Genomic DNA, 22,899 nt, shown 5'->3' on the forward strand with positions numbered 1-22,899 from the left:
GTTATTGGGGGGTTGTCTTTTTATCTCCATTTTCAGAACACAAGAATGCTCAAAGCAAATATGATTTGGAGCATTAATTCATTATAATTTACAGTTACCATCCAGTGTATGAAGAGACCAAAAACTGGCAGCTCCAGATATAAAGGAAAAGGGTGACTTTATTGTGAAACCTCATGACTACAGAGCTCCTCCACAGAGCAGGCTGATCCCACAGAAGGTGTTAAAATTCAGAAGTGAATCAATTCCTGCAGCAAAGCAAACTATGCATGTCCCACTGCAGATGATGCAGTAGGACCCAACTATTCACTGGTTTTATACTTGCTTAAAAAAAACCCAGAATTTTGAGGAACTATCTGCGGAGACTTTATAGCCCACCAAGAAATGGATGTAGCAGCTGTCTTAATTGACCTGTATGTCCGGATCAACATAACCCACTTGTGTTTTAGGTTTCTCTGTGAACACAGCTGCAAGCACTGCCTAAGAGGCTGCAGGTGAAAACAGTATCAAAATGCAAACTGTGCTGCACCACTCTCTCTTGAGAGACTGAAGCTCTCACAACCACAAACATTCCCAGCTTCAGAAGGGACAGTGGAGATAGTGTGTGATTATCTACAAACACAATATCCTGTATTTCACAATATATAACACTGGTTAAGGGAAAATTCAAATTTATTTCAGTTACTTATTAGTAGTGTGTTTTAAATGCAAGAAAGCCACTTTGTGCCAACATCCTGTAGCTGTCCCTGCTGATAGGCAGAAGCTAGCAGGCCTTTTGGGTTTGGGATTTTTTTTTAAAGCCAAAGCTATTAGGATGGCTACAGCATACTAAAAAGCCTAGAACACAGCACATGCTCACATGTACACCATACACACAACAGGGAAAAAATAATATTGGTACCTATTCATGCATTCAGAGGCCTTAATGTGGATAGACTGAGAAGAAAAGCAGTCTCTCTCCCATAGTGCACAGTAGGAGAAATGGACAGTAAAACCCAAGAGCATATCAACAGAACAAGACAAGGACAAAAAAAATTAAACAAGTTAAAATCATTTAAAAATTCATGTTCAAAAAAAAAAAAAAACAAATCCAAACAAACAAAACAAAAACTTAACAAAAGACTGTACTAAAAGTAACTAATGCCTACAGCTGTTGTATTCACCTCCACTTGTTCAAAATACCTAAGACAGAAAAGCCGCCATTCACAGAACAAAGGGATAACTAAAGGAACAGTTTTCTAATAATTGTAATCTTGCCAAGTTATTTCTGTCAATGACCTATAATAGGCAGAAAATTGTTCCTTCACCCTGAATTTTGATATTTACAAACCTCTTCTGAGCAAAATTGAAATATTACTCTGAGCCTTTGCTACAAACTCAACAACAGCCCACTACACCCTAACTCATCTTTCACCCTTAAATAATATTGAGCTTTTTGGAGATTTGTAGAAGCTTGAACCCTCCCCTCTTCCAAATTCACAAACAGCACCTCTCAAATTTACAACCCTTGGCATTTCTTCTCCTGACTCCCCAGACCTAGAATAATAAGGGAGCCCCCTAAGGGAGCAACACTGACTCAGAGAACATAAAGGAACAAACTACAGCAAATTATTTTTTTTTTAGGAAAACCACCAAGATCAAAGAAACAGTTAGGAAGTTCGTCCTGGTCTCAGTGGTCTAAGCAATGAACAAATAATTCCATTAGTAAGACCAATTAAAAATAATTTTCCTTATTTGAGGACAACAAGGCTTCTAAAGAGACTGTGAGGACATGAACCTCAATAAACTGATACTATTCCTGTCCAAAATTATTGTATTACTGCAAAGTACAGTCATTTCTCTGTTAATCACAAGTATTTCCAGCTATATATGAATGCTCTGCAAGCCTTTTCACATTAAAATCTAAACAATGAATTTGTGCCCACTCATATTGCTACCAACAAAAAACTGTTCTTTTAAAATGCAGCTATTAGACTAACTAAATATCTTTATGATGCGAGCTGCTGAACTAAATATGCAGTAAGGCCCTGAGTTCTAGGGTCACGCTCAGCTTAGTGACAGTGGCTTCCAGCTAGTGACAGCACTTTGCTTGGCACAAGTACAGAAGACTCAAAAAAGAGTCAAGACTCAAAAATTGTATCAAAATAAAGACCTAAAAGCACAGTTTCTAAACCAAAGAAATTAAATGCACATACTGATATATTTCAAAGTAGGGGTTCGATTGATTTCAAAAGCCTACAGGCTGTTCTGCAGGCCTGTAATTTTTAAACAGCCAAAGAGACAAAAACTTAAGCTGGACCTCAGAGGGTGATGAAAGGAAAAGGATTTTGAGAACACCTACAGCACACATTTTAACACTTTGCAGGGTTTAACACAGACCCTACTGAGCATATACTTTACAAGCCTCCTTCTAACCAAATCATATGCAAAAAGCACCCATGTATTTTGCTTAGCAAATTTCCTCCCTCTAGTTTTGCAAACAAAAGAGTTGAATTTTTTCCAGTTTTGCTATTTCCCTAGCTTCCAAACTCACTCAAATGGGAGACAATCCTTCTGTTGTAACAGAAGATTTACAACAACCTCAGTGAAGAGCAGGCTAAATGTAAGAAATGCCATAGCATGTACTCCTACACATTCAGGTCTTCAATGAAAAAAAAGTCTTATCTTTATTTGGGCTTAATCTGCTCATGTGTTCTATTTCTGGCTGTGCTACGCTGCAAGACACAATGTCCAGCTGGGCTCTGGGTCTGGAGGTGTTCTGAAGAGAGGAGATAAAGGCAATGGCTGCTGAGTGATGGATGCCAGCACAGGGTGTCCTGCTGTGGGGAGCCCACAGCCAGCTCTGTGACCACTGAACATCAGTGCTGGACATCAGGGTCTGTGCCACAGGAACGGCACAAAATCCTCCTGCTGCCCTTGGAGCTGGGTCTGCATAAAACCACACTGCAGCATCCAGCCTGCAGTCCATCATCAAACACCTAAAGCAGAGTTACAACTGGCCTGACAAACTGATGCATGAAATGTTGATTTTTTTACAGAGTTTGCTAGCAGAAACTTTCTTTTGCTGTCAACACTCTATTTCTATCTATATCAATAGATATAGATAGACCCCGTGTGGAAAGTCTCATGTATTTCCAGAAAAAGACTCAGATTAAATACCTGGTAGAGCTCATGCAGGTATGATATCCTGAAAGGAACAGGAGAAGTCTGCATTTGCTTCTGGAAAGGTTTAACCATGACCAAACCATGGATTCCACTCCGCTTGCCCAGTGGGGACTTAAGAGAGTGTGTAAACACCATTTGAATAAAATAAAAAGCAGGGAAACCTAGAAGAATACATTGAGTTCCCCTCCTTCAGTACATGCTTCCTCCTAGGAAAAGGCTCTAGAAAAGGAGGGCTTTATGAATCACACTCAGTAAATACTGGAGGTGGAATGTTTTTCTTAAACAAAGATTTCTTTGTAGTTTTATCCTGATAACTCATGCTCAATGCATTTGAAAAAGTACAATAAACATTTCCACAAAGTGCACCAGGTCTTTTTTAAACACATTTCCCAAGTTAATATTTGCTTAATAAATTTCAAACCACTATCCACTTGAAAATAGAACTGAAAGTAAAAAAGGCAGTCTCAACTTTAAAACACCTCAAAAAAAAATCTAAATCCAAGAGGAAGTCACATGTTGTTCATAATTTCAGCACAGAAAATATTTAAACAGAGATTCCTTCTAGATCTCCTAAAGTATGCCTGATCAAAACCTGATTTGTAAATTAATTTAAAGTGCATAGCTGATTTGCTTGATAGAAAAACAAGTTCTGCTCTGACTTTAAATCTGCCACAGGCATGGAAGTTTCTCAGCTTTGCCTAAGTGCTGCAGTTTGGACAATCACTTGGAGTCAGGTTTTGGCACTGTCAAGAAATATGGTTTTTTTCATATCTGTGGGCTTTTATAATGAAGACTAGAACTGCAAATTATACACTTACATTTATTTTTAGAAAAAGAAAAACCACAAAACCACCCATAAACTATATCAAGCAAGAGTATTTTTTCCTTTTTAAAAGTCCATATCATTTAGGATGACTAAGTGCTGTCATAGTCTACCTGTGAGATCTGATTCGATTTTTTTCTTTTTAAAAAAACCACAAGAAAACCAAACAGACATCAGTCCATTATGAGATCAAGTACTCTATTACAAAGTAAATAAGACAACTTTTCTTTCAATTTGTACACAGTACTGGAACAACTTGTCAATACTAATTTCTGATTTTAGAAACAGGCTCTTTACTCAGGGACACTTCATTAAGCTGTAAGGACACTTACAGAGTAACAGACGTGAATGTCAATTCATAAGCAAAAAAAAAAAATGCTATGTCACATTTCAACAGGCAGTCAATAAACCTGTCTGCTTTTGAAAGCTAGGAACAAGCAAAATAGGAAAACAGATGGTGTTCTTGTTTACAACAGCAGCTTTTCTAATGCAAATAAATGTGATTAGCTGATAAGCTTTGCAAATGTACCTTAAAAGAAAATTTGCGATTGATACGATCTTCAGGTCCAACTGGAGATATGACATAACTGGGCAATGGGATGCTCCCCAGAACAGACTCTTCTCTGCTGTCTGTAGAATAAAGAAATATAATTTAATTCCCTGCCCTGTTTAGTGGGCTAACAATATTTTCTCCTTTATGGACAGAGAAAACAGGCATTAAGCAGAAACAACAGTGGCTCAGACTGAACATAAGGAAAAGCATTTTCCCAAGGACAGAGCAGCAGGGGCACAGGCCAAGGGAGAAGCTGTGCCATCTCCATCCTTGGAGCTTTTCAGTGCCTGACTTGATTAAACCCTGAGCAACCTGGGCTGACTCCTTTCCTGACCCTGCTTTCACCAGGCACTGCGATGGGACACTTCCTCAAGTCCCTTCTGACACAAATTCACTTATAATTCAACACCAATAATACATGCAGAAAAAATGTTTTAGTTTTAAAGAATAAAAGCTTGGAGTTTGTTTTCCTAATCAGATTAAGTTTTTATTGAGTTTTTTTTTATTTTTTTCTTGTTGGGGGGTGGGGGTTAGGTGCTGCTTTTTAGCTTCAGCCAGAAGAATACACTTCAAGTATAAAGCTTATTGTGCCAAATGAACAGTGACAGGCTGCAAAACATGATGGACCTTCCATTTAGCACTGTACATCCAGGCTAATGGCTATAATTAGGAAATCTCTCTTACTGCTGGCTTCAAGGGATTGACAGCAGAAATGCAGCATCTAGAAATATGAATTCCAAGTCTGATATTCTGTAATGCTTTCCAAAAATTGTAGCACATGAAATATTCAAAACTTGAAAATAACCCTATGTAATCCCTAGTTTGGTCTGGGATCACATCTAACCTTTCTCTTTTTTTGGCAGAATTACTGGATTCAGAAGTTCTCAGTCTTACTTTGTCCCTTAGATTAAAACTGAACCAATGCCCTGATCTGGCCTTAGCACATTCTTAAAAAACTCAGATGTCCAAGTGCAAGCAAGTAGCTCCCAGAACACAGACCAGAGATGGAATAAATCTTGTTTACTCCAGTCAGATGTTCTGCAAAGTAAACTGTGTCACTCACCAAACATAAATGATGTGAAAAAATATCATACAGCATCCTTTGCTTCCCCTACTCTGGCCTAGAATTTGCTGTGCATTTAAGATGTCTGGCCAAGCAATTGTTTCACTGTTCGTCTCAGAACAACTAACTTTATCTGAAGAGCTCAGTTAGTTCATTCATTCACCATGATTTGTACAGCTGAACTGTTCAGACTAACCCAAAACAGCTAATATTTACTCACCTTTGTAGTAAAACAAACAAAAATCAGCAAGCACAAACCATCGTCTCTTCCATAACCGCATTCCAGAGCTATCCTGAAATGCAAGAAATGTGGTACACTTTTCATTTAAGGAAAGTTAACTGGCACAGTGTTGATCCAGTGAGTAGTTTACCAGAAGCTTACCTAAACATGATTGCTAAGTGCAAAACAAATGGTTTCTATCTCAGCAAAACGTTGTGTAATAAGAAAGATAAGAGGCAAAACATCCAGCTATAAAGTAATGAGGGCAGAATAGTCAAACTGCTAATTTTCATTAAGTAATTAAACCCTCATCCCTAACAGCATTCAGATTAACCTTGTATACAACCAGTGCTTATTTTATCTGCTCAGATTTATCTGCAATAAGGAAACCAAGTGTGTTTCTGGATGGCACAAACTCCAACAAAGACTGCCTGCAGACCAAATGAAAATCACTACACAGCTGTGAAGTATGACCTCACATTTCAGGCAATGATATCCTATAATTCAATCACCATATGTTACCCTTGCCTAAAATGTAATTTAATCAAATATTCCTTAGGAAATAAAACAGGATGCATAATGTGCAAATTTTAATGAAGTATAATATAATATGCCTGTGGAGATATATATAGATATAGATATATATAACCTTGTCAGAATGAGGATTATTTGCATTGAAATTAATTTCTGAAGCTTTTAAAATTGCCAGACTATAACCTAGGCAAGTACAACTTGTTCAGCTCGGGTAGGCTTCGAGGGGACCAGCAGGATAAAAAGCACCTTCAGATTTTAAGGGTTTTCAAGCAAGGTTAGGGGACAGAAGGAAATAGGATATACAACATTGCCCTAGCTATTTCCCTCCTCCTTTCTGCAATCAAATTATCTATGGAAGGACTTTCTTCCCTTCCCATTTTCATGCCACAAGGCTGGCAACACATACTGTGTCCGAGTTCTCATTCTGTCCTGAGAACTAATGGACTTGGGTAGTGGATGTCAACAGAGCTGAGAGTGAAGCACAGCAGAATTACATCTCTCCACCCAGGAGGAAGCAGACAGCTGTCAGCTATTTCACTTTCATGTAAAACCATAATTGTAAGCCTCAGATTTCAGCCTTCTCCTGCCCACCCCTAAATCTAGCTGCTGGATCTCTGTGATAATCCGGTAGGCACGGGCTGCGAAATGAGAAGCAGGGGAACTATTCTCATATAACAAACAGCTTTATTTACTTATTACACCCAAAGATGTGTTTCTGTCAGCTTAAGAGTTCAAGACACAGCAGCTGTAGAATTCTGTTCATTGAATGAAATTCTGTAATCCAGTCTTTGCTGGCTACTGTGAGCTGGCTACATGTCCCCATTTCCCATAATTTTCTCCCTCCTGCTTCTGGAGAACAAAAAGGCATAGGGACTGGAATTAAGCCTTTGATCAGGGTAGAAGGGCATAACCAAGTAGATAGAATTAGGCCTTCACAGCCAGCCTCAGGCTGTGTTCTGAGGGAGTCAAAGATCAGCCTGACACTGAGCCAGCAGGACAAACCAGGGAAAATAACCACATTTAGATAACAAAGTTACAGCCTCAACACTGAGCTGAGATGGTGACTTGCATTTATCAATTTCCTCTTCTGAATCAAAGCCATTTGTAAACCTTGGGTTTGACACTTGCCAAGCACAAACTCCTGATTATGGAAGTCTATGGAAGTACCCAGCACTGCCCTGTGCCACCAACACTGGAGCTTCTGCTTTCTCAGGTCCTTGGAAGCACTGGCTTCTCCTTGATGCTTGCACTGAATATATGAACAGAACCAGGTGATCAGATGCATACCTGTTTGTGCAGCCAGCCTCTTACTATCACAGGGACATTGGGATTCCTCCGGATGGCTTGTTCCCTCTTTCCAAAGCTGTGAACTTTGCTTCCAGTCTTCACAACCTGGAAAGTATAATGGAGCAGTGGTTTTTAAACCGTCCTGAGACTCATTTCATATTACAAATACTCTCACTGCAATAACTTATACTTCATTACACAGCAACAAAGTACTCATGGCATTTTCAAGGGCAAGTAAACAGGCAATGATATTTACAACAGAGCAAAGTCAATCCTCCACCTTCATCAGGACGGTGTGCCAGCTCCTGCTGAAGAGCAGCAGCACTGCTGTGTCAAGTCAGAAGGCAGAACTGTGCAAATTTTAGTGCGCTTGGAAAGAATATTTGAGAGCTGCATGCAAGTCTGTGGAAAATATTGCACAAGTCTCTTACACACACAGGACTTCGAGCAGATGAATCTTACTCTTGCTCTTTGTTTGGCTTTTAGGGGGGGTTTTGATGGAGTTTTTTGGTGGATTTTAATTTTTCCTTCCTGTTTAAAGTCAAACAACATTGATAGCTTAATAAAATGCTTGGACTCTGGCCCTGCAAACAAAAGGAGAAGACAGTGTCACTACCAGGGAAGAGACCTACACGGCAGCCAGAAGAAATCACAAGGCCTAGGTAATGATCTGTGTCTTACTGAAACCTCAGTTTTGACCCACATGGACAAAACTATTTCAAAAACAAACAAGCAAGACCCATCCATGTGTGAAAAAGCACACATCACTCAATAAGTAATTTGCCTGTCTTTTCCAGCCTCAGCCCAGTTTGCTCTCCAAGTGCTTCAGGACAGACTACCCTTACAGTTGCTGCCAACTTCTCCAAGAAAAGAGCTGTCCAAATTCTTTCCTACAGCATCTCTCTTTTTAATCTCTGAGCTTGTCAGGGTACAGATGCTCTGCAGGCAAAGAGCAGCTCTGGAAACAAGAATATTCATCACACACAAGGGATAATATCAGAAGAATATCTCAGTGTACTGCTCCTGCCAGGCAGGCAACATCTGGACTAGAAGACTGCTGTCTAAAATGTAAATAATTCTAGCAGAATATTGCAACTTTAAATGGATTCTGTTGATTGATTGGTGAAGGCCAGACTTTACCAATCAGCACTAAATTTCCTGTCCCAATGAAGGGTTGGCTAAAACCAGTATGAAAAAATGCACTTTTTGGTGCTACAGCCTATGAAGCAGTGAGGCAGATTTAACAGGAGTGAGGAGCAGAAGGATTTAACGGGAGGATTTCCCCAGCAGTGCCACCTCCCCAGACAGCTCAGGGAGAGCCTGCACAAGGCCCAGCAGCCCCCAGGGCACCACAGGAAAAGCCCACACTTGTGCACCTGTCTGGGGCTGCTGGCACAAGCCCAGCAGAGCAGGCTGTAGAAGAGGTTTCTGAGGAGGTGATCCTGCCATCCAGCCAGCAAAAGCCAGTTCACAGCAGAAGCCAGGTCAGGATGGCATCACCAAATCCCCCAGGCTGTGTCTCTGCCAGGCCTGTGCTAAGGCACTCAGCCAACAGGCTGCAGAGCACTGGCTTTGGGCAAACACAGCCATATGAGGGCTTTGGTTAAGAAAAATGAGAAGTAAACAAGACAGTTGAGTTTTTAAAAATTGCTGCCAAATATTAAGATGCAACAGCTACATTAAAAGGGGGATGAAAAATAATGAGGCCCAAATATGTTAAAGCTCTGAAAGTCAAAAATCTACTTTTATTTTGTTTTTACTTTATCTGTACTTTGCAACTGAACATAAATCAATTTACAAAATGTACAGAATTTAGTTTCCTAATCTTTCTCTCATGTAGATCTTTGGAAGGGTGAAGGAACTGAGGAGCAGTTGAAGTGCAGCTGATCTAGTCTTACAGCAGCATTTAAATTTGATTTTTTATTTTAATCAGATCTTTTAATCAAGCACTTTCTCCAATCTCAATAATTTAAAAATGCAGATCACAATGTAGAAAAATCATCCTTGGACTTGGTCAAAGGACCAAATAATTTCTATGGCACAGGAATAGGAAAATTTTTCCAAAGGCTGTGTATTATATGTCAATCCAATACCCATAATGGAAACAAAATTATCATTTTATGGTGCTTAATGTAATTAAAATTCTCTTATAATATTCAGTATTGATTATCTCATTCTGCTTTGGAATAAAACAAAGCATAACAGATACTGCAAAGCATAACATATATTGCAAAGCATAATAGATACTTAATCACACCTTGTTTCCACTGGCTAGACTAAGAAATTGGTTTAAAAGAAAAGGTGTATTTATTTTTAAACTATTTCTCTGCACTGCAGTAGTGTGTTCCTAACTTGAATTCTTCTGATATCATTGTCAGGACTTTAAAAATGCAGGTCAGCACAGCTGTCTGTATCACTGAAGACACAAAAGTCACTTCTGACTTCAATACATTTGTTATGCTGACTTGCTTGTGAATGACTGCTGTGTTTTTGCAACAAAACTCAAAAATGTCAAAAGCCAAAATTTTCAAATCCCTTTCCATCACTGCCTCATCTTCTTGCTTACAGCTGCTTGTAGCTGAGGAGGAAAGTTGCTAACTTGTTAGGTAATTTTTTTCTTTCTTTTAAACAGGACTAACAAAAAAAGTACAGACAGACTTTTTAAAATAGTAAACAGGAAGACTGTATTTTGGTCAAAATATGCAAATACATATGCATAATAAAACATGGAACTTTCAACCTAGAAGGAATTTTTAAAAAGTCGACCCATAAAAAGCCACCTGCTTAAGTCATAAACTCTTTAAGTAAAAAAATCTCAGCATCTCAGTTAGAAATGAACTTATGGATCCTTTCAGTATCTCTAAGAAAATGAGAGATAATCCTTATTTTTCAGATAGAAAAAACTAAAACTCTGCAAAAACCTCCAAATTTTGAGCATTCACATGCAGTGGCTGTGAGCTAGACCCAGTGCTGCACTCCAGCTCCAGACAGCCCCAGAGCTGGCACATCACATTCCTGTCACCACTGCTGGCTCCAGCTGCTAGACACATTCCTTACTTGGATTCCTCACCAGTTTACCTCAGAGAAATACCAGCAGCTACCAGTGTCACCAACAATTCAATGACTTGTGTTAGGCAGAGCCCATCCAAAACATGCTCTCAAAATGCAGATAGTAAACACATTCCCTACAGTCCTTTCATTTTTGACTTGGCCAAGGCCCTGTGCGGCACAGTAACGTTTACAAACTTCCATTCACACCACCACATGTTTCAACAGACTAAATTCCAAATGTACCTTGCTGTAAAACTGAAGAAGACCCTTATTCCTCCATAACCTTAATTATTAATCAATATAAATGGCTTTTAATATGGTCAATCATGTAATTGAACTGGCTATGAACAAGCAGATCTTTGGGACAGAGAATAACTGCAGTTTATCAAAATGCCATTTTGCTTTTCATTCCCTCAAGCCCATACCCCTCAAATGTCAAAGAGTAGGACAGACTGCATTGGTCTAAAGTCTTTAGATTTCTTACTCAGACAATTCCTGCATCAAAATACTGGCCCCAAATGTGCAGACCTCTATAGAGAAAAAGTCTATACTTGGCCAGGATTCCAACACTATGCATACACCATTCTGTGATGGCATTTGCAAGACCAAATTATAGAAGCATTTAATAAAAAAAATAATAACTAGCCACAGCTAAGTAGAGAACATGAACATGATTGCGCTTCATGTCTGCATCTGAGAACTCACTACTCACTCTTTGAAAGAATGATTATGGAATTCAGGGAAGGAAACATTTAGAAGTAGATGGAAGGACCTTAAAATCTATTCTCAACCTCCTAGAAGTCAATTTTAAAGTGGAGGACACAAGTTATTTTACAGCCTTTTTTCTCACAGCTAGTTCACTTGAAATAATTTTTGTGTTAGACTGTGAAGGAATTCAACAGATATGACTTTACAAAACAAGGGAAGTGATTTCAAGCCTGTTAACACATGCAATGATGAAACATTGTAGGAATATGTAGGAAAGATGCTGGTTCATCTTAATTAAGGGCTCAAAGTAGAATGGATCTTATAGCAACAAACTTGGTGGAGAAGCAAAGTGCTGGCAAAGCCTCTGCGAGAGCTTTATTCTAAGTCTAAAGTTAAAAATTCCACACCTGGGAGCCTGCCAGAAGCATGCACAGCCACCCTTAGAATGGACTGCAAACAGAATAGAAAGAGAGACCAAAACCAGACCAACCAAAGCCTTGGGAGGTGGTTCTGGATATTCTCTGAGCTGTGACGAAAAGAGCATCACCCTCCTGCTCAGCTGTGTGGTTCTGACACGCCCAGAGAATGAGCCCCCAGCATGTGGGTGGCCTGGGAGTGGAATCCAGTCCCCATTTTTGGTCTCTGCTGGATCAGGGCAAGCAGGTGACAGAGGGAAGCAGCAGGAGCAGGGCTCAGAGGATGCACACTTTCTGGCAGAAGTGTGATCCTGGCCAAGTTAAAGCCAACTGTGCCACTGGAGAACTCCCCAGCTCAAAGCACCCTATCAGATCCCCAGTAAGTTTTTGCTGGTTTAAAAAAGAAAAAAAAAAATGAGCTTTCTGCCTCTAATGCAGGCTTTAAAAACTCAGAGTAAGGAGGATAAATATGGTAAAAACAAATTCCGACATACTTTGGTAAATTCAACTCTTCAAATATCAAAAAGAAGTGTTTCAACTAATTCAAGCAACCTACTAAGCTGACTGCAGTGATAACTTCATCTAGCACTTTAAAGATAAATGTATTCTTGAGATATGATACATTATAATCTTTGTGTTGGTTCAATAACTTATACATTTTAAGTTTTAAAAAATAATTTTTCAAAAATTAATTTTCAGCTTCTCATGAAATTGTATCATCTCCTATACTCAAGCACATCCAAAAATTAGATGTGTAGTCAAAGATTAGTAAAAGATTTTAAGTATTCCAACTAAACAAAACATCTTTGCAATCAATTCGGTGAAGTCCTTTCTTAAACTCAATTACATAAAAGGCTGCTCACTTTTGCATTAAAAAAAAAAAACCAACTGAGAAGTTTAAGAACTGCAGTCAAAGTAAAGAAAATTATCTCTGCTAATTCTTTCAATATTGCTCTATCCCTTTTTATCCACCCACTACCATTCTCACTGTTCTGTAATTTATTGTAAGGTCAAAGAAGTATTAAAATAGATGGTGACACTTCAAGTATAGCACTTTATTATACTTTGTTCAATAATGGACACAGGTCCTTTGTCAATGACAAGGAATGGACTTTTCTATTATTAACCATCATGTGTGTGAACTTGGTGCCTGCACTACTTGTGCAATGCAGCGAGGGCAGAAAAGGATTTGTTACTAGGAGGAGGAAAGGCAGTAAGATTTCATGAAAAAGTAAGAACTGCAAACTCCTGGTATCATACATCACTTTTTGCCATATACACTGGACTACTAAAACACTTGCTGAAATACTAATATTCCATATATTTACTTCCACTTGTAACACACAAACTTTCTATGTCCCAGTAATCACAATGTAAGAAGTCACCATTCAATTCTGTCATGTGGGCATGCAGTGCTTCTAAATGAGCTGTAACAGTGCTGTTGCTGCTGCATACCGTGCTGTCAAAAGGTTTGTGTCTGGGTAGAAGATATTACCTCTTCTCTGAGGTCTTACTAGACTTCTAGCTAAATTCACAGCCCAACTGAAATCGGCATAAGAATACTGGATTTAAAAATCAGTGAAGTTGTGATGAACAAGATGAAAAAAAATTTTTCCCTTTACCTTAGAGGCAGGTTTTGCATCAACAGCAGACGTGGTTACTGCAGTGGACGTTTCACTGACCATGCTTGAAGGCCTTTGGTTTATTTGTTGGTTGGACATAGATGAATTCTGTCTAGAAAGCAAACAAAACCAGATAATCTAAAGCACATTGTTTCAAACATTGAGTGTGGCCTTTTTATGTTTAAAATTCACAGTGTGCAAATGAATGACAAGTTAGTCAAATATTTCCTGTGCCCCTGCAGGTTCTTTGCACCACTCCTGCCATTTAGATTTCAGGTCCTTCTCAAGCAGTGACACCTGATGATTGGTATTTGTCTATGCATCAGGAGGGAGAAACCTGTCTGCAAACCCAAGAGAGAATCAAGATCTAACAAGGAGTGCAGGAAGAGAGAAGATAAGGCCTATGCAGTGAAACCAAACTGCCCAATTTAGAGAATTGGCCAAACCTGTGAAAGAGCCAGTACTGGGGAGAAAAGGACAGGAATCAGCACTTGGCAATAACAGGCTTTTTATTTAAAATCAAATTGAGCCTTGACTGCTGTTAGATCTTTCACTAACTTAATGCTGTATCTTTGAATCTGCCCAAAATATGATTCATAGCACAATATGAATTATTAAAATACCTTTTAAGCAAAATGGTGCAATTCAAGGCAGATAGTCATTAGAAATGTGTAAATTCTGAGTCATCCTAAGATTCCAGAAATCCTGATAACTAGCTCAGATATCCATTTAAAGCAAAGTGAGGTCAATCCTACCAGAAGAACCTGTTCAACAAGTAAGAACTCAGTACAGCCACCCAGATGAAGAATTGAGAGGATAGATAGAAGGGCAAAATAAAATCTCTGTGAAGAGAAGCTTCAGCAGCCAAACTCAACATCAGCATTGAATGAAATTAAAACCACAGGTGGCATTTTCAAAAATCATTAACAACATAATTTAGCAAATAACAAGTAGCAATAGAGTCACATCAGAAAAGAAAACACAACAAAACAACAATTAACAACATCTGATTTTCCTTTTCCCAGTCACCAAAGCCATTTATTAGAAAAACCAGAAAATGGTATAAAAGCTACACCAAATATGGTTGCTGCTACCACTGAAATCCAGATCTGAACCCAACAGAGAACAGAATAACTCTGAGTTACCACAGAATTATAAATAATTCTGAGTTATCATGAGAATAGAGTCTGTGATTTCAGTAGCGCAACACAAGGTTTAATAGAGGACAAAATATTTGCCACCACTGCTCTTCCTCAGTTACTACCTGAATAATTATCTGTTCAAAAGCTTGGATAGGTGTTTTTTCCTTATTTTTCCATTTGTGACCAGGGTTTCAATGAAGCTTGCAAGTAATTAATACAAGTTAGGTCCCATTTTATTTATATCTTGCACATCTGACATAAATTCCTTCTTTCTAGATTTTATATATAACCTCAGGTCCAAGATATAAGAACAACCTACAGCAGGCCCCTAAAATTCCTGGCCATCCCTTAAAGCAAGGGAACTCAATCTTGTCAGTTTGAGTCCATTTACCTCACCTCTAATAGACCAGCTACCCTGGTTCAGCATTTAATCACCTTTTAATCCAGTCTCTGCAAAACGCAGATTAAGAAACTTCCCATATATGACACTGCCTAAGCTATTCCTGTTGATAAAAATGAAAAATACTATTTAAATTTTGACAAATTGGAATTAATTTTTCCAATAAAAAATTAATCAAGAAGAAATAACCCCAGAGGAATGGTTTTAACTTAATATTTCTACTCTGATTTAACAGATTTTCTCTATCCCCAAAAATGCTGTTTCACAGCAAGTTAAACATACTGCACTTTAAAAAAATAGAAGAATTACAGATCAAAATAAGCCATATGTTTAACAAGACCATCATAAGAAAATCATAATACAATACAGAATGATAAAAATGTAATTTCTAAGCATTTATTATGTGATCATACTGTGATTGCCCCTTCACTTGCTACTACAAGTGATCACTGCCAAGAAACCAGGCTTTCCCTTTCTAGTAGTATCAAATTAATGACGAACTCCAAATTCACAAGAAGAAAAATGCTCCTTAAAAAATGTGAGGTAGTTGCCATGGGAGAATTCAAATAGCAAGCAAAAGAGACATTAAGTCCATTGAAAGAGAAAATACATTATTATTCTCCTATAAAAAGTCTTCAGCAGCAAACCTGGTAATGCAAACTTGCTGTACCCAACATTTAACAGAAAACACAAAACAATACTGCAAATTCACTTCAGTATTTGTATACAGTATTTCAAGGATACAGTAGGATTTTTGTATGAAATCAGAACATAAAACTCGGGTATTCAAGTCTTTTAACACCTATTGAATATTCTCAGTGCTTTTAAAAGCAAATAAAAACAGGCAGAATATGCAGAACTACCCGAAACATCCTGGCCTGTTAAGGGAATTAGCATTGTCCTAATAATATTTACAGATTCAACTTCAAAAATAATTGACTACAGCACTGACTCTGTGCATTCAGAAACATTAGTTCAAAGTCTCTATTACCAAAGATGTTTGATAATAATACCTGTTATCCAAGGTACCCCATTCTGTCTTCATAGTGATGCTGTTTTACTGTTTTCAGGCTAGTTTTTTACTGCCTCCCACAAGTGTGGGAATGCACACACAGAAATGCAGTGTGTCCATTTGGAACTCCAATACTGTGTAAATATTTTTAAGTACTTGAAAATAACACCCCATATAATATCTCCTGTCAAGCAACTCCCTGCTGTACTTAAACATTGCTAGTATGTCTCCAGAAACCATATTTACCAGCTGAAAAAATTACATAGCCAACATGTGGGATATTAAAAAACCCTAACACTGAAGAAGAACAATAAAAAACAATGACTATACCAGTAGCCCATATTGAATGTGCAATACTCACGAGAGACCATAAAGATCAGTCGACTTGGAAGATCCACATCCATACCAGCAACTTAAAAAGTTTATTTGTTGGAATCAGACATGATGCAATAACGTTGTCTCAATGTAGTTTTATTACTAATAAATTCCCTAATCCGTTAGATTTTAAAAAAAAAACCTTCCTAGTGTTTCTATACATGTAAACAAGGTAGATACTTATTTTAGGGTTGTTTGGGTCTCCTCTTTCCTCTCCACCTGATATTTTTGCTGCTATAGTAACCAAATGCAATAGATAAAATAAGATGGCTCTCTCCCCAGAGGTGATACACAGGTTTTATCAGGCACACAAAAACAGGCAAGAAAGAGGATAGCACTCATTGCATTAAGCACACTATATATTCCCCCCATATGTCTACATTTATGTTCTTGTATTTTTTAAAGTACTATCTCCTCATTTGCAAACACACTCCTATGACAAATATTACACAGCTCCTAATAAACAACTAGTAATATTTAACATTAGTCACATGGCTGTATGCGCCTGACTCTTCCTTTCTGTCCACAATTACTTAAAAAACTGTTATTTAAACAAAAATATGAGAGGAGAAATCTAAACATGATATACAGCTATCCTCAGTAATTCTATCATAGATTGTTCATAGAGAAATGCACATGTAACAATGTATTTAACTAAAAACCAAACACCTGTCTAGCAGACTTATCATTAATTCTCACTTCTCCATCAATTGTTTAAGAAAGGTCCCTTGGTGGATTAAGGGTTCGTTAAAATCATGAAAGCACAGAGATCAAGAGGCAGCTGTGAAATGGAGGGGCTTCCCATACAGCAAGAAGCTCAGACTACTTCAATGTGATCCTAAAAACTGTGAGGTGAACAAGTCAAAAGAAAATAAAAATTATTCTAGACAAAAACTGAGATGCTGGCAGAAAGAGATAGAAAAATAAACTTAAAATACAAACAACCATGATGCCAAAGTGAATTCAGTGCCAATAACAGAAAAGTAATTCAAAAGAGGAAGAAATAAAAACCACCTCTGCAGCTTTTATCACTCAAAACAACATTGCCAAGGAAAGGTTATTTTTAAATATCAGCTCAATGAGTAACAGCAGCCAAAGAACATTAAGAATTATTAGTAAAGGAATAGAGAAGGAAAAGTACAATTAAATTATTGTAACAAAAACGGAGCTCATAGGCTGAATCTTGCAGTCACCTATGCCCAACCATTCCATGAGAAAAAAGGAAACCTAAAAGTGACAGACAGGCTCAAGCAGAGTAGTGAAGGATACAGAACACACACCCCACACACCAAGTGAGCAAAGCTGCTAAGCTTGGAAAAAGAGCACAAGGTAGGAATTTGATAGTGGTCCCAGCTAAGAAAGTTTTAGGAAACAAGGAATTACTAATTCACTATTTAAAAGAAAAAAGAAATCTAAATTAGATCACCTTTAGAAAGAAGGAATAGTGTAAGGATCAAAAGATAATGTAATTCAAAAGTCACAGGTTCCAGCTACAATGGAGTTGAGAAAACCAGATTTCAGCTTGAAAAGCAAAATGGATGTGATATTGTTTAAAGGCCTTGGGGAAAGACTATGAAGTACAATCCCAGCCTTCTACTGAAAGTGCCCAGTTCTCATTTGATCAAGTGAATCAAGGGCATTTGGTTCACAACTGAGTCATAACCAAGCTAGGATTACATCACTCCTTGGTGTCATTTTCCAAAACTTGTTTCCAAATCTTCTTGCCAGAACAGTGCCTCCAGGATGAGGAATGGCCAGAGCAGTCCCCACATTCATCACTTCTACACAACTGTAAATTACTTTTCTGATGTAAAATGTGTCCTTTTAAATAGATATGTCTGCTGCAGCCTGAACAAGTTTGTGCTCACTTTTCCCCACTAGCTCCCAGTCAACATCTGTTGACAACCCCTTGGCCCTAATCTTAAATTAAAATCAACCAGCCAGTAATAAATCACGTCACAACTGCACTAAAGAACAAATCTCCTTTTATGAAACCCTTAAGAGTGCTACTGCTTCAGACAGGGTTCTCCAGCTACAGGAAAAAGGAGTCTTGGTCAAAGGATGCCACAATGGAAAGTTTCCACAGACCATACAAACCCAGAGACTGCCTCTCTGACCTGAGTCCTTCTGGTGGAAATCCTTTCACCACAGGACAAGGATCTACAACACTGACTCCAAACAGACACACCACCAAACACCAGTGATTCCAAGAAATCCCTGATGCCTGAGGGAAAAGGACTGGAAACACAGCACAGCTGCATCACAGTTCCTAGGCCTTAGGACAGGGAGGTGCCAACAGCTCCTCTGATTTCACCAGACACATCCAGAGATACCAACATCATCACCTGGCAGGAACTCAGGTGAAGAGTTCAGGTCTCCACAGGACCATGGTGAAGAGCCCCTGTGCAAACCCCCACTGCTGCACAGAACTGGTACAAAACTAAGGAAACCAGAGCATCCCACACACTTGAAAGACATTTTTAAAGCAATTTCAACTGCCAGATTAAAAAGATCTGATTTCAAAAACACTATGTTCTTCAGGCCAATAACAAAGCTTAGAGAAACATTCTTGCAAATACTGTTTTCTGAGCAGTCACTAGAAACATTTACTCTTCTCGCTATCCCTCCAGCCATTCCCTCTTCTTTTAGAATTAAAAACACCTCTAATTCCACTACAGTGTGAGATTTTTCTTGGTTTTGATACCATCTCAGTCTGAGTAACTGAAGTCTACATGTTCATCAGACTGCCCTCCAAATAAGCACTTCCATTTCTCCTCCAATAGTTTCTAACATACATTAAAGATTACTAAATCTATGTGCCACCAACAAGTACTTCTTTCAATTCCTTTTTTAATAATTAATCAGCTGCCATGACTACAAAACAAAAAACAGCCTAGGCAAGTGTGACTAATCCAGGCAGGCACTCCAAGAGGTTATCCAGACACCTATTTTCCAGTACCTATGTTTAAATTCATATTAAATTGGACTGAACCTTTACAACAGATCAATTAAAAACCAATTAATGGATGGAAGCTGGAACACATGACTGCTGTCCATATTTTCTGGGAGACTTGCTGATTTGCAACAATAGCTGTTCTCCTCACTAGGAGAGTGAGGTGGAGCAGATTGTTTCATACCTGTAAATGACCAAAGCACCTGCTTGCCATGGGAATGCTGGGGTGAACTCCAGCTCAGCAGCCACCCCACAGCCCTCACACCCAATCACAGCCCTCCCCTACAATGTTATATTTCAGGTTAGCTCTCATCAGGGTTTTTAACATAGGATTTGGCCTTGGCTTTGCTTTGCCTTGGGGGAGAGCAACTGTTTAGCAAGTCTTTTTTTAGGTGTTTTGCTGCTATTGTTGGTTGGTTTGGCTTTTAAACTATTTGAGAAGTTCTTCTCAGGGCTGTAGCAGAACCTCAGAGCTCTACAGCCATGTTCTGCTTCTCCAAGTCACAGGAGAAGACATGGAAAAGCTCAGTCTCTTGGGAGTGCTGAACAGCCTTCCTCTAGGCCTCATTTTTCTTAACGCTGTAACTGCTTTTGATAGCAGTTCTATCAAAGTGTAGAGCAAATTCAATTTCACACAATTTGAAATGTAAAGAGCTCAGAATCGTGCAGGCAGCCACAAAACCCCCACATCCAGGGCACCACAGCAGGATGCCCAGGCTCTGTGACAGAGGCTGCTTGAACAGTGCTGGAAAACTAAATAGGCCTGGAAAAGAAAAACTATCTGGTGTTTGTTGTGCCATTCTTCTTGCCCTTCAGTTTTAGAAGCAATGTAGAGTCTCAGACTGTTTTCTGTCTAGGGAAGATCCCCAGTCATTCCACTAGAGAAGGATGGCAGCAGCAATCTAGCAGGCAGCCAGGGTGACAGGAAGGAGCTGAAGCCTACAGAGAAATGGTGCATGATCCAATCCATCACCAATCCAAATTCACCAGGACTGAACACATACATTTCTTACTTTTTTTTGGTTTTTTTGATCAGACAATCAAGATTAAATATGCTGGACACAAATATTTCCTGCACCTTATATTCTACGCCTTATATTAAAACATATTCTACACAATATATTCTAAGCCTTGATTTAAAAAAACATTTCTTTAGAACAAAGAAAAACAGGTAATGAATGTAGAACATCTTAAACATAAGAAAACCAAAGAAATAAAATTGAAACTAGTAGCATTATGTGTATTTCAATTTCAGTACAAACCTTCCAATATGCACTTTACATTTATGTTCTGTTTACCTGATATTTATATAAGACTAAAGCATATTGTTGTTTATGCATATTTTGTAATTTTTTTTTTGTTTACTTTTAGCTTTGCCTGAGTTTTTTTTGAAGATTTGATAAAGATTTTCCCTCAAGTCCTAGCTTGGAATCAAAAACTATCATTATGATAGTTTTTGATTCCAAGCTAGGACTTGAAAGTAGTCACTATCAGACTGAAAAGCAAAATTTTAAGCACAAACCTGAATTAAATTTTTCTACAATATTGTAAGAACTATCAATAAATTAAGGTACTAATCTGCTGTAGGTAAATGTGTTACTGTTTTAGATCTCTTGACACGAGTATAAAACTACTTACTCTTCTCGCAAAATAAATTCAATATTTTCTGGAGAAACCTGTCCTGTCACAGGATGTCTAAATGACGTGGTCTGCTGATTATGGCTGAAAGGGAAAAAAAAGAAAAAAGGAAAAAGAAAATTAATATTGCTATACTCAGTAATATATGATCTCTAAAAGGCAGAACTTTTTATATTGATGTCTTGCTGCTCTAGTCCAGAAATTAAACATATTTCTGAGGTACTTTTCAAGTCTGAAATGTTTTCAGCTCCTTGCTATGTTCTTATCGACTTTGCCAATGGCACACTGTGCCATTTAATTATTAAGCAAGTTAATGCTTTAAAAGTAAACTAGTTGCAATCTTTAGTTAGTGAGACATACTTGAATTTATGATTATTTATACCTGGCAGTTACCAGATTATTGAGATATAGCATGGAAATTATATAACATACATTGCTGATTTGTGTTTCCATAAATTTCACAGAATAGAACCAGTAATTTGAAATGCAACATTTTACACAATTTTTATTATTTAATGACGTCAGAGAAAAATTATGTGGAAGCCATTTCTTGCATGTTTCTTTTTCTTCTAATGTGGTATTTCTCCAATGATTTCTTTTTTATGTGGAAGCATAAACACCTTCATGCAGAGGACCACACATAACCTTAGTCGTGCAGCTCCACAGCTCATTTAAAACAACATGATTTAGTATTTCATCAGAGCTGAATTAAAATCAGGGGTTTCTATAAACTTTCCCCTCAGAGCACTATCTAGACATTTTGCTATGCTCTGTGAAACATTTCATTAAAGATAGGTATCTTACCTATCTGTGAACCCAACAGCTCATTTATTTAAGACTCTAAATTTTTCTGGGTTAACAATTCTCAGGTAAACAACATCCAAAATCAGAACTCACATAAAATGTAATAAAATAGTAACACAATCTGAGTGTATTCAGAAAGTAAAAATAACAAAGCCATTCAAAGAATTATACCTCAAACAGGCAAAAATGAAAACTTGATGTGTTTCCTTGTTTAAGGAGCTGGAGTTTTTTCTCTTGTAAAGCCTGTTTGGTTTCAAGCATTACAGATTTGACCTTTCTGTCCAGCATACCAGGATGCCCCCAGCACAGAATAAGGCATAAAGAAACACTTTCAGATTTCAGAGCAATGAGTTCCTAAGAGATAACACTCTGCTGACTAAGGACAGCTAACAATCAAACAGCTCACGCAGCCATAACATGCCAATGTAAATAGCTCAGGACACGTCTTGATTTAAAAAACAAACCAAAACCAAGCAAAGCAAAATCAACCAACCCCTAAGAACATCAAAAACTCCACCAACTGCTCATGCTAAGTCCCACTCAGGCCATAAACACAAAGAGTGTTTGGTGTGTTATAAACTTTTCACCCTTTTCCAACACACCTTGCTACTGGGTTGGGTTCCTTATAACTGAGCAAGTCAGATAGAAGGCACCCACATAATGAACATTTCCAATGATAAGCTGAAAGCTCTAACAACTTACGCAACACCAGAAAGCCTTTTTCCAGCCTCACCTATTATAAAAATCCTCACCCTAGAGCCATTGGAAACTGTGAACAAGATATGGGCTATCAATTACTCCACTGCACCAGGGATGGCCCTTGCTCCCTACTCTGCTGAGAACTAACCTGTCCTACAGCTGAGGATTAATAAAGGTTAATAAAGTTTCTATCTCTTCAGTTTTTCCATGAAATCAGAGATCCAGAGAAAGTATCTTCAGTAAGCACAGAATAACATCTACAAAGCAACCAGGATATATTTCCTCACAAAACCACTGAGGAGTATTGTTTCCTAAAAAAGCATTTCTATGTGAGATTTAATTTTGTGTCTACATGCAAAGAGTGGGATAGGAACTTGAGATGTTTTCAAAGAAAATCATAAATAAATGAATTAAAATCCTAACAACTGAACTCCATG

The 22,899-nt window shown here is 38.1% G+C and overlaps 1 protein-coding gene across 3 annotated transcripts in view; it reads right to left on the reverse strand.

The window, feature by feature from the left end:
• The window catches only part of PLEKHA7 (pleckstrin homology domain containing A7), a 155,631-nt gene that overhangs the window by 41,585 nt on the left and 91,147 nt on the right, over positions 1-22,899 (reverse strand). For all 3 annotated transcript variants that reach the window (XM_054275915.1, XM_054275914.1, XM_054275916.1), the window contains 5 exons: positions 20,960-21,043; positions 13,440-13,551; positions 7,643-7,747; positions 5,822-5,894; positions 4,515-4,615 (listed from right to left, as the gene is read on the reverse strand). In XM_054275915.1, coding sequence (XP_054131890.1) covers positions 4,515-4,615; positions 5,822-5,894; positions 7,643-7,747; positions 13,440-13,551; positions 20,960-21,043 — 475 coding nt within the window. The remainder of the gene's footprint in view (positions 1-4,514; positions 4,616-5,821; positions 5,895-7,642; positions 7,748-13,439; positions 13,552-20,959; positions 21,044-22,899) is intronic.

This window comes from Melozone crissalis, unplaced genomic scaffold (genome assembly GCF_028551555.1).
Source record: "Melozone crissalis strain CALT ecotype California unplaced genomic scaffold, PUWL_Pcris_2 ptg000018l_1, whole genome shotgun sequence".
NCBI classification, from domain to species: domain Eukaryota; kingdom Metazoa; phylum Chordata; class Aves; order Passeriformes; family Passerellidae; genus Melozone; species Melozone crissalis.